Source organism: Mastigoproctus giganteus, chromosome 12, assembly GCF_048544385.1.
Source record: "Mastigoproctus giganteus isolate SK-2022 chromosome 12, ASM4854438v1, whole genome shotgun sequence".
Classification (NCBI taxonomy): Eukaryota; Metazoa; Arthropoda; class Arachnida; order Uropygi; family Thelyphonidae; genus Mastigoproctus; species Mastigoproctus giganteus.
In genome coordinates this window covers 52,498,106-52,515,982 of record NC_143586.1, presented here as the reverse complement: position 1 = coordinate 52,515,982, position 17,877 = coordinate 52,498,106, and the positions used below count along the sequence as shown (strand labels likewise).

The window sequence follows — 17,877 nt, the reverse complement described above, 5'->3', positions numbered from 1 at the left end:
TCAAACAACTAAATAGTATTTTCAAAGACACACAATTGAAAATCACAGTCAAACCCACAACAAAACTATATGCTGCCCTAAAAAACCACAAATTCCAATTAAATGACTTTGTCTACAATGTATCTTGCAAGGATTGCAACTCCTCATACCAGGGATCCACTTGTTGTACACTCAATACGAGAATGAGACAACATTCAACGTCTGTCCTCTCATCCTGCTCCTAGAATTTGGAACTCGCATTCCATGCGATCAGTGAAGGCCACACCTTTCTATTCGATGAAGCAAAAATTTTCAGCATCCAATATGATTACACCAAACTATTAATTTCGGAGACACTTGAAATTAAATTATATCAAAATTCAGTCCACGTACATCGCACCTACCCCATCTCAGATTCATGGTCCTTCATGCGCATGTGCCAGGATCGCAACTAATCTCCATGCTATAAAATTTCCCTGCAATACCCACAGTTTTACTTTCCTATGATCATGACACCGGTTGAAAACTGACATCCACTGACACCCTGACATCCACTTCAGGGAAGTAACAAAATCCTTTAGCCTCTTAATGTTTTAGAGGATTCTTTAGTTTACTTTAAGAGTATGGATTCACTATGTATTTATTTGGTCTCAAATCATTTAAATTGTTTTTAAAATATGGACGTATTGTATTCTCTCGCTGGCATCTTTCAAGACTTGTTGGCCTTTCATCGGTAGGTGGGTGGGTGGGCGGGCAGGCACCCTGGTATTGCAAACATGACACCCCAGTTGTGAAGATAATCCCACAAAATTGTTTTTAAATATGGACATGTTGTATTCTCTCGCTCAAAGATTGGGGCAGTGATTCGATGTATTTTGGAGTCGGACTTGGGGTCCCCGGGTCTTCGATTCTGGGGTGCACTGGGTCACTGATCTTGTCTATGAGGGAGTGGAATACATGTAATCTATTTGTATAATTATTCAACTACGGAAAGTATCAGCACTGAAGTGTTCTACAAGACATCAATCGAGGTAAATCTTCCATTTCTAAACTAACACATATTATATAGATAATTATAACTCTTAAAAACATTATGCCTAGTTGCATTTAGTCTTACTTAAACATTATCACATACACCTTTTGGCATCTCTCATATTGTGGGATTATCTTCACAACTGGGTTGTCGTGTTTGCAATACCAGGGCATCTGCCCGCCCACCCACTGATGAAAGGCCAACAAGCCTTGAAAGGTGGCATCTGAGAATAAGTAACAATAGTCTTCTCTATTAGTGAAGCGTTACTTATTCGAGGTAGTGCAATACATGGTAACTTGTGAAGAATGAGTACAATATGAGATACAGTTGAAATTATGCCTTTTACACTACTACAGTAAAATGTTGTTAATACAAACTCGGTTTATACAAAGTACTCGTTTATATGAAGCACATACCATTCTCCTGCAAAAGGATTGTCTTTTCTATGTAAATATATTCATTTATTACAAAATTCGGTTAATATGTATTACAAAGTTTTTTCACCCCATGAGAAATAAATATTGTCATTTTGCATGTTTAATACAAATCTTGGCAGAGCAACCTGATTATTGCCCCCCGGCCACCTGGCTCCCTACTTCCCGAAGGATGGCACTGACTTGTTAGAAATTAGTTTTGTGTAAACAAAAGCAGTTTATGGTAGCTACAACGTTAAGTGCACTTTGAAAAACATCTTTCTGAAGGATGAGCTGTTAAATTAACAAACGGATAAAAAGTTTTACTAAGTTGTTTACATGCACTCCCTTGCTCTCCATGGGAATAAGGTCAGTTGCAATTGTTACCCAGTTCAGAGTCTTTTGCTATCGTATACAGCAATCTATTTTTTGTGCCATTTTATCTGAGCTGATGTCTTTTTCGGAACTTGTGTCTTTAAATTAATTTAAAATTTGTTTATTTTAAATCTTATTAAAATTTAAAATAAACAAATTTTAATGCGATAAAACATAGATGGACAGAATTAAGCCTGGAAATTTAACTAAAAATTATACAAGAGGCCGATAGGATGGAAAGAAGCAAAAAAAAAAAAAAAAAAAAGCAAAGGATTACAGCATCCCTTTACCTACTTTATCTACAATACTGAAAAACCGAAAAAGACTTGAAGAAGTGCAACACTGGAGCAGCGATGAAAAACAGGAAACGAATTTGTGGTGCAAAATACAAGGAGCTTGAAACAAAACTTTTTCGAGTGGTACCAACAAATGCGTGCATATAATTTGTCAATATCAGGTCCAATTTTGCAAGAAAAGACAAATTATCTAGCTCAGAAACATGGGATTAGCGACTTCAAATGCAACAGTGGCTGGCTCCAAAGATTTCAAGACAGGAATAACTTGGTTTGCGAAATGTTTGGTGAGTCTGGATTAGTTGACAAAGAAAAGGCTACAGACTGGTTGTGTTGTGTAGTGTACGGTCCACCCTTGAAAAATATGAGGCAAAAGATATTTTTAATCTTGATCAGACAGGTTTATTTTATAATTTACTGCCAAACAAAACATTTGCTGTTTGAGGAGATTCTTGTCATGGTGGAAAATTAAGTAAACAAAGACTCACTGTTCTGTTATGCTGCAATTCAGATGGAACTACAAAACTATGTCCACTTGTGATTGGTAAGTTTTCCAAGCCAAGATGTTTTAAAGCAGTTAACCAACTTCCCTGTGATTATGAGGCTAATAGTAGTGCTTGGCTTACGTCAAAATTTTTCAGTCTTGGTTATCAAAATTGGACAGAAGAATGGCATCAGAAAAAAGGAACATTTTGATGATTCTAGACCGTTGTACAGCACATTCTGCTGAGACACTTTAGTTGACAAATATACGGCTGTTGTTTTTAACCCACAATACCACCAGTTTTATGCAACCACTGGATCAAGGCATTATTTATAACCTCAAGAGAGCATATAGAGCCTGCCTGATAAGGTACTTGATCTGCAACATAGGAGGGAACAATTTGCAGCCAAACTGGAATGTCTTGGATGCTATTTGTAATCTTGTTATTGCTTGGGAAAGTATTACATCAAGTGTAATAATCAACTGCTTCAGAAAGAATGGCTTTGGAGAGAACATCATCGAAAAACATGGTCCAGCAGACGAATGTGATAGCAACAGTGAGGAATGGAGGAAACTGAAGGAGCATATGGGTTTTGTTGGTGAACTTGAATAGTTTGTGAAGGTGGATGATGAAGTTGCTAGCACTGCAATGCCAACACCAAAAGAGCTGCTGGGTACCAAACAAAACAATGATGTTTTTGTTACCAGCGACAGCGAAAGTGAAGAAGCACACACACACTGCCATCTAAAAAAGATGCCCAAAATGCATTGAACATAGAGAATGTGTTGGCCTACAGTAACGTTGATAAAGAAACAACTATTGCATTTGATAATGTCTGTGCTGTAGTTAAAAATGCATACAAGACAAAAACTGTACAAACAACATTGGATTCTTTCTTTAAATTAGATTAATTTAGTAAAAAGTTAATGGTTTGTATGTCTCCTTTTATATTAAGATTGTAATTCTTTTTACTGTGATACTAAAATATTGTATATATCAAAATATATACTGTACAATATTTTCATTTCCGTTAATATTGCTTTTCTCTTAGTTTATCTTACAAATAAAATAAAATCTTTAAAAAATATGTTATTCCTATTACTGTACTGTTAGAGAAGGCTTTTGTTTTTATTTTATTTTATTTTATTAATTTATTTTTGATATTATTATTTTTTTTCTTAGATATACAGTATGTACCATAAAAAAAAAAAAAAAAACGGTAAAATTTTGACACTTTTGGGGGACCTTATTATTACAAAACATGAAAATTTAGGTCTCTTGAACTTTGTATTAATGAGATTCCACTGTATTGTAGTTTTTTCCTTTAAGAGTTGTCTATGCAGTACTTTTACACCTATATTATATAGTTAATGATTTAATATAAGCTATGTCAACTTTATGTAAATCATTATAAATACAGATATCAGCCACATTTTCAACTGTATCCATTTGATGAGGCAAAGCTCTACCAAAATGTATCAATTTTCACTTCACTATCAGCACACTATTTACTTTAATTTGGCACTGCAAGTCTCTTTTCAAAAGTGCTGTTTATGTGGTGCAATAATTTGAAGCAATAGTCACAACATGAAAAGCTGATGTTCACTAAAAAGAACTTTTAGTGAATTTTTTTCACTGAGCACTCTACTTACAAATGGACTAAAAGCCTTACAAGTTAACTGGGTATTGGAAAGTGTAATAATTCTTCTACTGAAAATTTCATGTACACCAGAAAATAAAATAAAATAAAATAAATACCAACCATGAAATGCTGTTGATGATCCTCTAAATCCATATCCATTATGCACATACATGGGAGGAGGTGAAGGAGGAGGAGGAGGAGGAGGGGCAGAAGAAATGTACCCACCTCCATGAAACAAATGAATGCCATCTGTCTTCTGACTTTCTGTATTCCTATTAAAAGGGTGTTCTGGAAGCTGAGGACGTTTAGGATCCATCAGGTAATTGTTGAAATATTCCACCTGTAAATTACATGCAATACATATTTTAAAAATAAAGCACATAATTAATGATAAAGGTAAATTTTAATTTTAATCTTAGTGGTTGCTATTCTATTTGTTCAATGATCAAGTTAATACACTGACAATACATGAAAGCAGTTAGAGGGCAAACTATAAAGTCAATATAATGAGATAAGATTTAGACAATTAGATAATTGTCGTGTTTACCAAAACTGTTGTATAAAGGTTGCAAATGATCATTTTGGAATATTTTGAGAGCATCTGTCAAATATTACTTAGCTTTGCCTTAACTATTAATAAATATCTTTTGTTTATATTTCTATTTGTGATGCTAATCATTAATGTAACATACCATCGCGAAAATGGGTTAGAAATGTGAAATTCCTAGGTGATGCACTTTCTTTGAACATCAGTGTACGAGCAGACCTTTTCAAAAATGAAATATGTAAAATCAAAAATACGATCATGTCTAACTGACCCCCATTTACATGACTCTTTAAGAATGGAACTAGTACTTTAAAAACCCATATTACAAAACTCAGTCGCACTCTACAACCACATTCACTGCTGCATTAATTATAATTTTGTTGTATTACTAACTATATTTATGTGATTAATACAATAAATAAGTAATAATTAAAATTTGATATAAGCAAAGTGATATATTTTATATTACATATCTATAGATTTATTTTTGAATCTGTAAATATAGGTAGGTATAAAATTTGTTTCTCTGCATAAATATGATCGAATATAGTTTTCAATAATTAGGAATTTCCTCCGGCAGGCCAAATATTCCAAAAATTCACATTTAGCTCGCTTCTATAAAAGTTTGGGGACCCCTGATCTAATGTTTGGAGATATATAAGGAAACTGCATCATTGCAATGAGGCAGTGGAGCAAAAAGAACTCACAAGGAATGAAGCCTTGAGAAAGAAAAAAAAAACAAATAAGCAATGTATTTAAAAAAAAAAAAAAAAGGTAGAACATAAATTAAATGTATCTTGTAATGATAAGTCTGTGCACAAGTTTCAAGTCAGATTTTATAGCACAACTTTCAAGTCAGAAAGGTACTAAAAAGTTGACAGCAGTAAAGGGAAAACTAACATGGCATCGAAATGATAAAATGAGTGGTATTTGGATGCCACCAAACAACTTTACACAAATGACAAAGTAAAAAATAAACCTAATGGAGATATATAGCCAGACTATGCTTTATGCTTTAGTAGAATTGCCAACCATACTAAAAATTGCAATATAATCTTAAAAAAAAAACAAACCCTATTGACTGCATTTTTGAGTTAGTCAAGAATACGGAGTTAAATTGGCAACATGAGAGGAAATTTTGTACGAAGTTCACACATCTGAAACTTGAACATGCCATAATGGATAGAATGCATTTTATGGTCTGATGATGACCTCTTTTATCTTCATGGTACTGTAAATATGCTTAACTGTATTGTGTGGGCTGAAGTAAACTGGTACACAATAACTAAAAAATCATTATACAATCAGCAGGTAACAGTATAGTACAGTTTCATTCTACTTTCATAATTGGATCATATTTCTTTTGAAGGAATATTAACGGGCACTTTTTCATTATATCTGTGAATGGATAAAGATATGAAAATTTTACCATTCCTGACATGAGTTGTTATTTGGTTTTTAGGAGCATTAGCAACTAAGGCCATATTGCTCTGGGGATATGCGGTAGTCACGGGCTCGAACCCTGGTCTAATCAAGAAGCGAGTGCTATGCACTGCTGCTCCTGCCCACCTGGCTAGAGGTGCCCTGACACGAGTTAGAGAGGATGCTGGTATAACATAATGGGTACCCTCACATATTCACCATTGTTACTACATTATTAAGAGAACATTTTGGTGCAAGAAATATCAGTAAGGCTTTTGAAACAAAGTGGTCACCTCATGGTTCAGATGTGAACTCTGCTGATTTATCTAACAGGCTTTGAATCCAAAATGTAGTACAGCTAAAGAGGGTGATCCAAACAGAGGTAGGGAGTCTTAGATTAGGATTAGCTTTCTCTTGTTGTTTATAACTTCATTACCTGAATTGAAGCTGTTATTGATTCTGAGGGATGACATTCTGAAAAATATCTGTAGTCATGTAATAAAACTTTGTTATTATGTTTTCGTGCATGTAGATTTTTTTTTTTTTTTTTTTTTACATCAAACCAGGAAAGTAACTAACTATAAGGCAAATAACACTTGATTTTTTTATGGACTTCTGGAAACAAATGGGGAAAACAGTTGGAAATACAGTGAAAATGGTTGAGTAATTGTCCATATTTTGCTCCTAGCCATCAACCAAGAACATGGTCATCCCTCAGTGATTTTCACTTAGCATGTGCTCCTTAAGCATGTGCTCCTTACCCATCCCCAGAAGTATATAAAATAAAGTACTCCATTTCAGTTTAGTGTTGTTCACCTTAAAATCAATTACTTTTGTGTTCTGCTGCATACTGTTATGATTTATAAAGTTTATCTTTCTTCTAAGTTACAATTCTTCACGCAGTTTCTTGATTATACATTTCTGGTTATACATGAAGTGGGACAGCATCACAATGTAATATACATGAAAACGTTTTTGATACTTTACACTTATATGCCTCACAGATGGTTTGAGCAGCAAACAGTGGTTGCCCACATAGTTTGGAAATAAAATCTGTTTACATAGAGTGACATATGCATGGCTTAGGTTGGAGAACTTGTTCCACGCTCTCATTCCAACTATATGTGGGAGGAAGTAACTGCTGTGCATTACTTTCTATTTACTTATATTGCAATGTATGTAGCTGCCTTTTTTCACTTTCTTACATTCTTTTTTGTTAGTTTATTTTGTTTTTAAAAAAATGAGTGAAAAATTTAAATATACATGCGCTTTAATTTTTTGGTGTTTTTGAGAGAGAGAATTTGATACACATGTATCAAATTTTGTATATAGTGATAGAGAATTCAAATTTTTAATTGAGGTAGTTAGGTAGCTCTAACGTGTAATTATAGAAACAGTAATACACTTCACTGTTTCTATTAGATAGCGTAGTATTGACATTTAATTTAATTTATTGATCTTATTAATTTAAAATATCATGCCCCAAACTATAGCAGCAAAGCAAGCACGGGCACAAAGTGGCAGGAGTGCTGTGACTCGGGGAAGAACTGCGGGGGGGCGATTCTCCAACGCATCACAGCCTAAAAAAATGTGCAACTTGTGAAATATGTGCTGAACTATCTGGAACGGAACATGATATTGCCATGGGGGATGTCTTTGTGTGTGCGCGATGTAAGGAGTGTAAGGAAATCAGGCGACAACTCAGCGTTGTTATGGGCCTATATGAGAGTTTGAAGGACAGGGTGGATGCCCTCGAAAGATCTAAATTGAGGGGCCCATCAGGCTCTCAGCTGCCCACATCAACGCCAGAGCTTGCACTTGGTCATCACGCTGTTGTTGTTGTTGTATTTGAGGTTTTTTGGCACAAGGGCCTCTTGGGCCATATTGTGCCTGTTCATGGTTTGAGTATCACTGATTTCACTTTATGATTAGATGCTGTTATATAAATTTATGCGTTTTAAAAACTTAAACAGATCCTCGAAATTTGCTTCCTTACCAAGAATATGTGATAAGGTTAAGGGTTCCTGCAAGTTGGAGAGGGAGCTGAAGCTGGAATTTCGGACAGATGAAAGGTGGGGACATTCAATGAGAATATGCTTTATTGTTAGGTGCGACTGGCAAAAAAAGCACTGAGGAGGATTCTCTCCCAAAAGCAAATGCAGATGAGTTGGATGTGAGTGACCGATGCGAAGCCTTGCCAGGATTACTTCTTGTCGCCTGTTTCTTCTAAAACTTGATGTCCACAGTTGGGGCTCTTTTTTTATCTGGAACAGTTTATTATTGGTTTGAGATTGCCAGAGGTGAGACCATTGTTTCCAACATGTTTTTCTAATAATGGATTTGTAGTCTGTGTATGGAACTTTCAGTTGACTGTAAGATCCAGAGTCGGGATGTTTAGCAGCCTCATCTGCACGATCATTACCTTGGATGCCGACATGACCAGGAATCCAGCAGAAGATAACCTTGTTGTTGGCTGTTTGATGGCAGAATAATTTAGACCGGATCTCTTTAAGAATGGGATGAGAGGGAGGAAAGGTAGATTGAAAGGCACTGATTGCACTTAAAGAGTCTGTATATATCAGAGATTGTTTAATATGGTATTTGTTTATGTTATCTAGAGCCAGTTTTATTGCAAATAATTCTGCAGTATAGATACTGCATTCAGTGGGAAGAGAGGCAGCTGTTAAGAAAGTGGCAGAAACTGCTGCTGCACCAACAGCCATATCTGTTTTGGAGCCGTCGGTATAGATCTGAACTTTCTCTGAGTTTTCCAATGAATGCAATTTATGTAGCTGTTGAAAGTTGGTATTTGCCAGGGAGGATTTTCCCCATCTTGAAAAGAAATTGTCACAGAGAGGTATGAATTCAGTCCAGGGAGGTTCAGGGGTAGCAGGGTCTTGGAATATATTCTTAAAGTTAATTTTCCAACTGACCATGAGTTCTTGCAGTCGAATATCAGCAGGGCGGTTTTCATTAGGTTTATTGTGATATAGCAGTGTGTGTTGAGGTTCAAATAGATACTGCCAGCTGGGGTGGGCTGGAGTACTTCCAATCTTTGCTGCATAATTTAACAATAACATTTTTCTCCTGAGATGCAGAGGGGATTCATTTGCCTCAATATACAGGCTGTGAAACGGAGATGTTCTGAAGGCTCCAACAGCTATTCTAAGGGCACTATGCTGGATGGTGTTCAGACGTAATAGAGAACTTTTCCTGGCAGAGTCGTAGACAGGTGCTCCATAATCCAAGCGCGATCTTATTAAAGCTCTATAAAGATGTAGGAGAGAGCTTCTGTCAGCACCCCAGGACATAGCGGAGACAGCTCTTAGGATATTCAGTTTTTTAAGACAAGTATTCCGGAGGTACACCATATGGGAAGCAAAATTAAGTTTATTATCTAGATTTAACCCCAACAGACGGAAATTGTTAGTGACTGGAATCAGGCTGTTGTTTAAAAATATTTCTGGATCCGGATGTAATTTCCGTTTTTTGCAGAAATGAATAGCAGTAGACTTCTTTTCTGCTAGGGAATAACCATTCCGTAATGCCCATGATTCTATACTAGCTATAGCAATTTGAAGTTGCCTTTCGATGGTGTTCATAGTCTGGGATTGAGTAGAGATAATGAGGTCATCGGCAAACATGTACGATTGTACTGTACTTGGTACATTCCTTGTCATGTTGGTGATTCTTATTGCAAATAATGTTGGACTCAGAATGGAACCCTGTGGTACACCTTCCTCTTGTTCAAATGTTTTGGATAAATTATTCATGTATCTGACCTGAAAAGTTCTATGGCATAGGAAGCTTTGTATAAATTGGGGTAAGTGACCTCTCAAGCCGAAAGAGTGTAGATCTTTAAGAACACCATACCGCCAGGTGGTATCAAAGGCTTTCTGTATATCTAGATTAATCATCACCAGATGCTGTCTCCTCATGAAGGCATTACGTATATTTGACTCTGCTTTTATCATTACGTCTAAGGTGGAACGGTTTTTCCGAAACCCGTACTGATTACTGTTTAGCAAGTTGTTAGTTTCCAGGAACCAGATTAACCGCCTGTGAACCATTTTTTCCAGGACTTTGCCTAAACAATTGGTCAGTGAAATTGGCCTATAGTTATGTGGAATGGTACGATCCTTTCCGGGCTTTGGGAAGGCTAGAACTATTGAGTGACACCAGGAAATTGGGTAAGCATTTTCTAAGAATATTCGGTTGTAATAGTTTAACAATGATCTTTTTGCACTGTCGTTCAGTTGTTTTAACATTATATAGTAGATCCCATCTGGACCAGCAGCGCTATTTGATGTTTTATTGAGCGCTCCAAAAAGTTCTGTTAATGTGAATGGCTGGTTATATGGATGTGAAATTCTCGTGGAAAAATTAATTTTATGCTGCTCTGCAGTTTTTTTAATTCGCTGAAAGGTTGGTTTGTAGGAGGCTATTGCTGATATACTGGCGAATGATTCCGCTAAGGCATTTGCTATTTCTCCCGGGGATGACAACTCTTTCCCTTCCCAGTTTAGTATTGTAGCTGGGGACTGAATGTATTTGCCATTTAGTGTTTGTATTTTTCTCCAGATAATTCTGCTGTCTGTATCCTTGTTTATGCTCGAGGAAAAGCTAATCCAGGCATCTTTCTTTGCTTTTCGTCTTATTTGGCGGAACTGAGCTTTCAGTCTTTTAAAGTTAATTAGATTGGTAGTTGTGGGAAATTTGCGAAATAAATTCCAAGCTCTATTTTTGTACTGTTTGGCGTGTGTGCAGTCTTGATTCCACCAGTAATTACTATGTTTGCGTTCCCCCGGGAAAGATTTTGGTATTGTAGAGGCAGCAGCTTGTAATATTTGTTTAGTTACATGTTCTGTGACATTGTCTATGGGTTGAGATTGAATTATTTTATTGTCTAACTGCACGTGGGTTGCATATTCATACCAGCGTGCCCTACGAAATTTCCAAGTGGAGTGACGTGGTGAAGGAGAGTTTGCCCGTGTTTGCAGTTTGCAGAGAATCGGAAGGTGATCACTGTTTAGTGGATTTTCAAGAATCGACCACTCCATAATAGTATATACGGAAGGAGAACAGATTGACAGGTCTATTGCACTCATGGATCCTGTCGAAAAATGAATATAGGTAGGTTCACCAGTGTTCAGAAGGGTCAGTTGATAAGAGTCCAGAAGGGATTCTATCAACCTGCCTCTCTGGTCAATTGTTGGAGATCCCCACATCGGATGATGAGCATTGAAGTCTCCAAGTAAGCAGAAAGGAGACGGTAGCTGTTCTATTAGTTTTTCTAGGTCATCTGAAGAAAATGAGAAATTAGGAGGAATATATATAGATGCTATTGTAAGAGCGATGCCAATTTCAATGCGCACTGCCACTACTTCAAAAGGAGTCTGAAGAGCAATATGTTTGGAGGGTACGTTGTTTCTTATAAGAACCGCCACTCCTCCACGGGCTGGAGAGTCGATACTTCTATCTCTTCTAAAGATAGAGTAATTTTTTATAGTAGGACACACTTGTGAATTTAAATAAGTTTCCTGTAGGGATACGCCTGCTGGATCATAACGGTGGATGAGATCACATATATCATCTTTTGTACTGCGAAACCCTCTACAATTCCATTGAAGAATTCTTTCCATTAGGCGGTTTTGTTGTTTGTTTTTGTTTCTGACTGCTTTTTAGTTGTGACTTGTTTGTATCGATCCGATTTTCCTTTGTCTTTCTTTGGAAAGTAGGGACGTGTTACGTCCATCTCATCAGTCGCATGAAGTTCTAATATGGCATCTTCTGGGTCATTGTGCTGGTCAATATCCATTCTGGTTGAATTTGGTGGTTTCAGTACCATGGTTTCAGTCACTTTTTGTTTTGCTGTTGGATTTACATTAGCTGGAATGGTAATTGGGGTATTACTGGCTTGTTCAGTTTTTTGTTGCGAAGGACACTGTTTGGGGGCAGAGAGCATGGAGCGTGCCCAATTAGCGATAGACATATTTGGGGGGATGGCAACATCTGTTTGTGTACCTGTTGGCTGAAATTGTTTAGCAGCCGTTGCATATGTGCGTTTTGGATCTGTTTTTAGTATTTGCCTTCTCGCCTCTGGATATGTCACTTTATTCTCAATTTTATATTTCTGGATTTTTTTTCCTTGCTTCCAAAGTTCGCAACTTTTGGAAAAAGCTGGGTGATCACCCTTACAGTTTGGGCAAACAGAAGTCGTAGCAGTGCATTCAGTTTGATTGTGCTCCTTCGATCCACAAATTGGACATACTGACTCACCTCGACATGCTGTTTGGGAGTGTCCATATCTTTGGCACTTGTAACACCTGAGTGGGTTTGGGATGTAAGGACGGACACGGCAATGGAGATAGCCTGCTTTAACAGATGATGGTAGGATGGGAGTGCTGAAAGTAAGAATTATGCTCCTAGTGGGGACAAGAACACCATCTTTCCGAGTCATAATTCTCCTTGCTTGTATGACTTTTTGTTTACTTAGCTCTTGAACTATCTCCTCCTCTGATACAGCTAACAGGTCCCATTCTGCGATTACTCCCTTCGAGGAGTTTAAGGTGGCATGGGGAGTAACTTTTATTGGTTGTCCGCCAAAAGTAGTCATGTTTAATAATTTTTCAGAATGCTGGGATTTCATGGTCTCTACAAGAAGATCCCCTGACTGGAGCCGCTTTACTGTTTTTGGTGAGCCTGCAGCAGACTCGATGCATTTTTGGACAAGGAATGGGGACAGTTTACTCAGAGGCAACTCTGATAGAGAGTGTAGTATGAGGAATGCTGGTATTTCCTCTTGTGGGATTGTTATCAACCTCTTTGGTTGAGAGTAGTCGTTTTCGGTATCATTTTCTAGTCTTGAGCTCGATGGCACTAAAGGTGGAAAAGAACTGTTTTCCATCTTTGCTCCTTTCAGCCCCGGGAGAGTGGATTTCTTCTCCCAGGTTACCGGCCCCGCCACGGGGAGGCAGGAGCAGTGCCGCTAGAGTGACCAAGCGGTATAAGGGTTAATGCGTTAGTTTAAAGAGAAAAAAAGAAAGGTGAATTTCCTTCCTGTAACTTAGTTACAATTCGTAATACTAAGTTAACAAATAATTAATGGGAACGTAAGAAAACTTTTACAAATGAATATAACTGTAGCTTTGACAAAAACGCTCTAGAAATCACTCAGGAAATCGCTTGATCACTATAACGCTTGGCACCCGGGGCCGGTCATCACGCAACACAGCGGCAACCCCCAAGGCAGATTGCGCTGGTCCCAAAGGAACTAGTAGTTGTTGGTGACTCTATTGTCAAGGAAACGGGAAATATATTGTGTAAAAAGGATAGGTGGAACAGGACCAGGGTATGTCTGCCAGGGACAAAGGTTGATGACGTTGTAGAGCAGATATCTTTTAAGGGCACAAAAGGTGATATAGTTGTACACGTTGGCACTAATGATATTAAGAGTAGGAGACCGGCAGAATTACTTAACAAGTACAGGTCACTGTTGAAAAAAAGCCGTGAAGTAGGGTTGAATTTGAAAGTGTCTGCAATTCTGCCCAGACACGATAGGAGGGAGTATATGATGAGAGCCTTGTCGATCAATTCGGCCCTGGAAAGATTGTGCAAGGCTCAAGGGGTAGAATTTTTTTCAGCCTGGACTGTACTTGTTAACAGGAGAGACTGCTTCTACAGGGATGGGATACACTTAAATAGAAAGGGTGCAAGAATGTTTGCTGATGCTATCGAGGCAGTGTTAGGTGGGTCGGAAAACTGATAGCTTGGGGGGATACAAGGACTAATAGTTTAACAGTAGCCGTAGGCAGAGGTGAAGGTGATTCTTGCACAACTTCTATTAGAATAAGTAGCGACCTGGAGCGAGGGGTGTTGGGGGTTTCAGGGACGGATGTCAGTCATCGTGAAAAAGGTGGGTATATGGGATGTGTTAGAGTGGCTGGGAATAGGAATAGGTGCATGTATACTTGCATGTATACCAATGCTAGAAGTATAGTAAATAAATTTGATGAATTTGAAGTGTTGGTCAAGACATCAAAGGCGGATATTGTTGGGATATCAGAGACGTGGTGTCACCCAGATATAAGGAATGCCGAACTGGAATTTGGGGAGTACAATGTGTACAGAAAGGATAGGAAGGGAGGAGGTGTTATGCTGTTAATAAAGAAAAATATAAAATCAAAAGAAGTGCATCCAGTTGATATAGATGAACAGGGCACTGTTGAGTCAGTTTGGTGTGACATAAGCACTGCAAAAGCAAAAATTAGAGTAGGAGTGTGTTATAGGCCTAATGACTCGAATGAGTACAATGAACAATCGTACAGAGAAATAGAGTGGGCTAGTAAATCGGAATGTCTTATAATGGGGGATTTTAACTTCCCAGATATTGACTGGAACGTGTGGGTTGGGCACTCACACACTAGTCAGACTTTTGTGGATTTATTGGATGATTGTTTTCTGCAGCAACATGTTCGAGAGGCAACCAGAGAAAGTAACACTCTTGATCTGGTTATCAGCAGTGATCATTCTTGTATTAGGAATTTGCAGATTAAAGAACCACTAGGTGGCAGTGATCACAGTGTACTGACGTGGGATTTACTTAAAGATTTAATTACCATCAGGGGTAAAGGAAAGGGTTTTTGCTTCCGTAAAGGCGAGTACAGTGGTCTCCGACAGTTTTTAAATTCTGTACAGTGGGATCAACTGACGATGTTACCAACAGTAAATTCTAAGTGGGAAGCATTCAAAAGGAATTAATCGTGGAAGCTACTAAAAGTTTCATACCTATTAAGAAATATTGTTCAAGGTTTAGGCCTAAATGGTTGTCAAATGAACTAATGAGACTCGTAACAGAGAAAAAAAATGCATGGGATGCATATAAATTATCAAGCGACTCAGAAACCTATGGCAGATATAAGTTAATCTGTAATCAGGTCACAAAGGAGGTTCGGCAGGCGAAGGCAGATTACGAGAAATCCTTGGCAAAAGATGCTAAGAAAAACAGCAAGGATTTCTTTACTTATATAAATTCTAAAAGGAAGGGGATGAATCTGATTGGACAACTTGACATCGATGGTTCGACTGTTGATGATCCTGCTCAGATAGCAAACAAACTGAATGAGTATTTTGAATCTACATTCACACGTGAGGAATTATTAAGGTTTGAAAATGGCAGAAGGTTATCAAATTGTAGCAGGATACTTAATGATTTTGTAATAACTGAAAGCAAAGTGGAAGAGAAATTGTTGAAGTTAAACATAAGAAAAGCACCTGGGGTGGATAGGATCTGTCCAGTTATATTAAAGGAGGCGGCAAGGCAACTAAGCAAACCCTTAGCCATAATTATGAGAGCATCCTTGGACTCAGGGGAGGTTCCCACGGACTGGAGATGTGCAAATGTATCCCCAATTCACAAAGGGGGATCGAAGGGTGACACGAGTAATTACAGACCAGTTAGTTTAACTTCTGTTCCGGGTAAAATAATGGAGTCACTGGTTAAAGATGCATTGCAGGATCATCTAGACAAGACTGCAGCAATAATTCAGACACAGCATGGGTTTGTTAAGGGAAAGTCTTGTCTGACAAATTTGATAGGATATTATGATGTGGTTACAAAGAAACTGGATGCAAAAAACAATTTTAATATCATATATTTGAATTTCAGGAAAGCTTTTGACACTGTTGCGCATGGAAGACTATTGTACAAATTGGAGCATTATGGTATTAAGGGTAAGTTGCTACAATGGATAAAAGGATGGTTAAGTGCGAGAAGACAGAGGGTGGTAATCAATGGGTGCTGCTCTTCTTGGACTAATGTTATTAGTGGAGTCCCACACGGTTCGGTGTTAGGTCCACTGTTGTTTTGTATATTTATCAATGATATTGATGAAGGTATGTCAGGCTTAATGTCGAAGTTTGCAGATGACACAAAGGTTGGCAGGGTTGTTAATGACAGTAATGGCAGTCTGCTACTGCAACAGGATCTAGATAATTTGGGCAGATGGGCTAAGAAGTGGCAACTGAAGTTTAACCTTGACAAATGCAAAGTACTGCATATGGGTAGAAATAACCCCAGAGAAACGTACCAACTGTGTGGCACTACACTTAAGGTGGTAGAAAATGAAAAAGACCTGGGAGTAATTGTGCAGTCAGATATGAAGTTCTCTGAGCAATGCAGACAGGTTGCCAGGGCAGGTCATGGGGTTTTGTCAATGATATATAGGAATTTTTCTAGCAGGGAAAAGGAGGTGATTATCCCTCTGTATAAGGCAATGGTCAGGCCACGCCTTGAGTACTGCATACAGGTCTGGAGACCTCATTTTAGGAAGGATGTGGATTTACTTGAGCGGGTACAGAGAAGGGCAACAAGATTGGTGAGGGGAATGAAGGGATCCTCTTACCAAGAGAGGCTTAAGTTTTGCAAATTGCAGTGGCTGGAGACTAGGCACCTGCGTGGTGATCTGATTGAGGTATATAAGGCCTTGAATGGATTGAGCACGCTGAATTCTGATGGGATCCTTCCACTTGTTCAGATTACGAACCTAAGGGGGCATAAATTCAAATTAAGAAAAGACAGATGTAGAATAGATGTGCGGAAATTTGCCTTTAGCCAGCGGGTGGTTAATTGCTGGAACAAACTTCCATCTGTCGTCGTGGAAGTTGATAGCTTCAATAAATTTAAGGAGGAACTGGACAGGCATTTGGAGGGAATGGTGTGATTTTTTTTTTTTTTTTTGGCTGAAGCTGCATAAGCTCATACATTTGCTTTCTTGCATCACATGCCACTACTACTACTACTATGTATGATAAAGAGATAGATGGTCATTATGAACATCTTCCATTTCAATGATACAGAAGGAGAACATAGAGCTACATCTAGTGCTGATTGCCCCAATGTCTATTATCTCAGCTTGAATGGTGTTACCAGGTGGAAGAATTCCCCTCCCCCACATCAAAAGATGTTAGATCAAGATGTCTAAACATCATAATTAAAGATCAAGATGTCTAAATAAAAACATTCATTTTCCCGGTTTTAAAGAAATTACCACTATTTGTTTATTATAGAGTGATGATTTGGAACATTGTAATAAACACCTGTGGGTGTATATAGGAGCTATAGCAGTGAGCTTTATCAGAGAAAAAGCTGAAAGCTTACTGTTAGCAATGGCAACAAAAGGAATTTATCTGAAATTTTTTTTCCTTCTAGATTGCATCTAATGGGGGGGAGAGAAGAGATGGACTACTTATAACACCAATCTAATTGATATTCAAATTTTTTAGTGATAATTACCAAATATACTACACTATAATGTTGCACCATCAATGCACAGTACATGCCATTTATTGGATGGTAGTTCCTTAACACAGTGCAAGCCAGATAAATATAGTCGGACCGCTCTTTAACGAACTTCCATATAGCAAATTTTTCTATTGAACTTTTTTGATTTCCCCTTGGTCATTACATTGAAAATAGTTTCTGTATAATGAAGAAAATTTCCATATAATGAACTGATTTTGAGAGACCTCGGTACCTCAGTTTCCATTTCTGTTGACAAAGAGGCACGTTCAGCCTCGAAAACTACAAGTATCTATTTGTGATTAAAGATATTTTACTTTACTGGTTATACACCTAATTATTTGTTATTTGTAAATTTAAAATTTAAAAGGTTATTACTGGCTTGAATG

At 37.7% G+C, this 17,877-nt stretch overlaps 1 protein-coding gene across 3 annotated transcripts in view; it reads right to left on the bottom strand.

Moving 5' to 3' along the window:
• LOC150077059 (serrate RNA effector molecule homolog B-like) overlaps positions 1 to 17,877 on the bottom strand; it is a 218,337-nt gene that overhangs the window by 18,505 nt on the left and 181,955 nt on the right. For 2 of the 3 annotated variants that reach the window (XM_090386175.1, XM_090386176.1), the window contains exon 15: positions 4,341 to 4,560. In XM_090386175.1, the coding sequence (XP_090242301.1) occupies positions 4,341 to 4,560 (220 nt within the window). The remainder of the gene's footprint in view (positions 1 to 4,340; positions 4,561 to 17,877) is intronic. The other variant, XM_090386177.1, reaches the window with a different exon arrangement.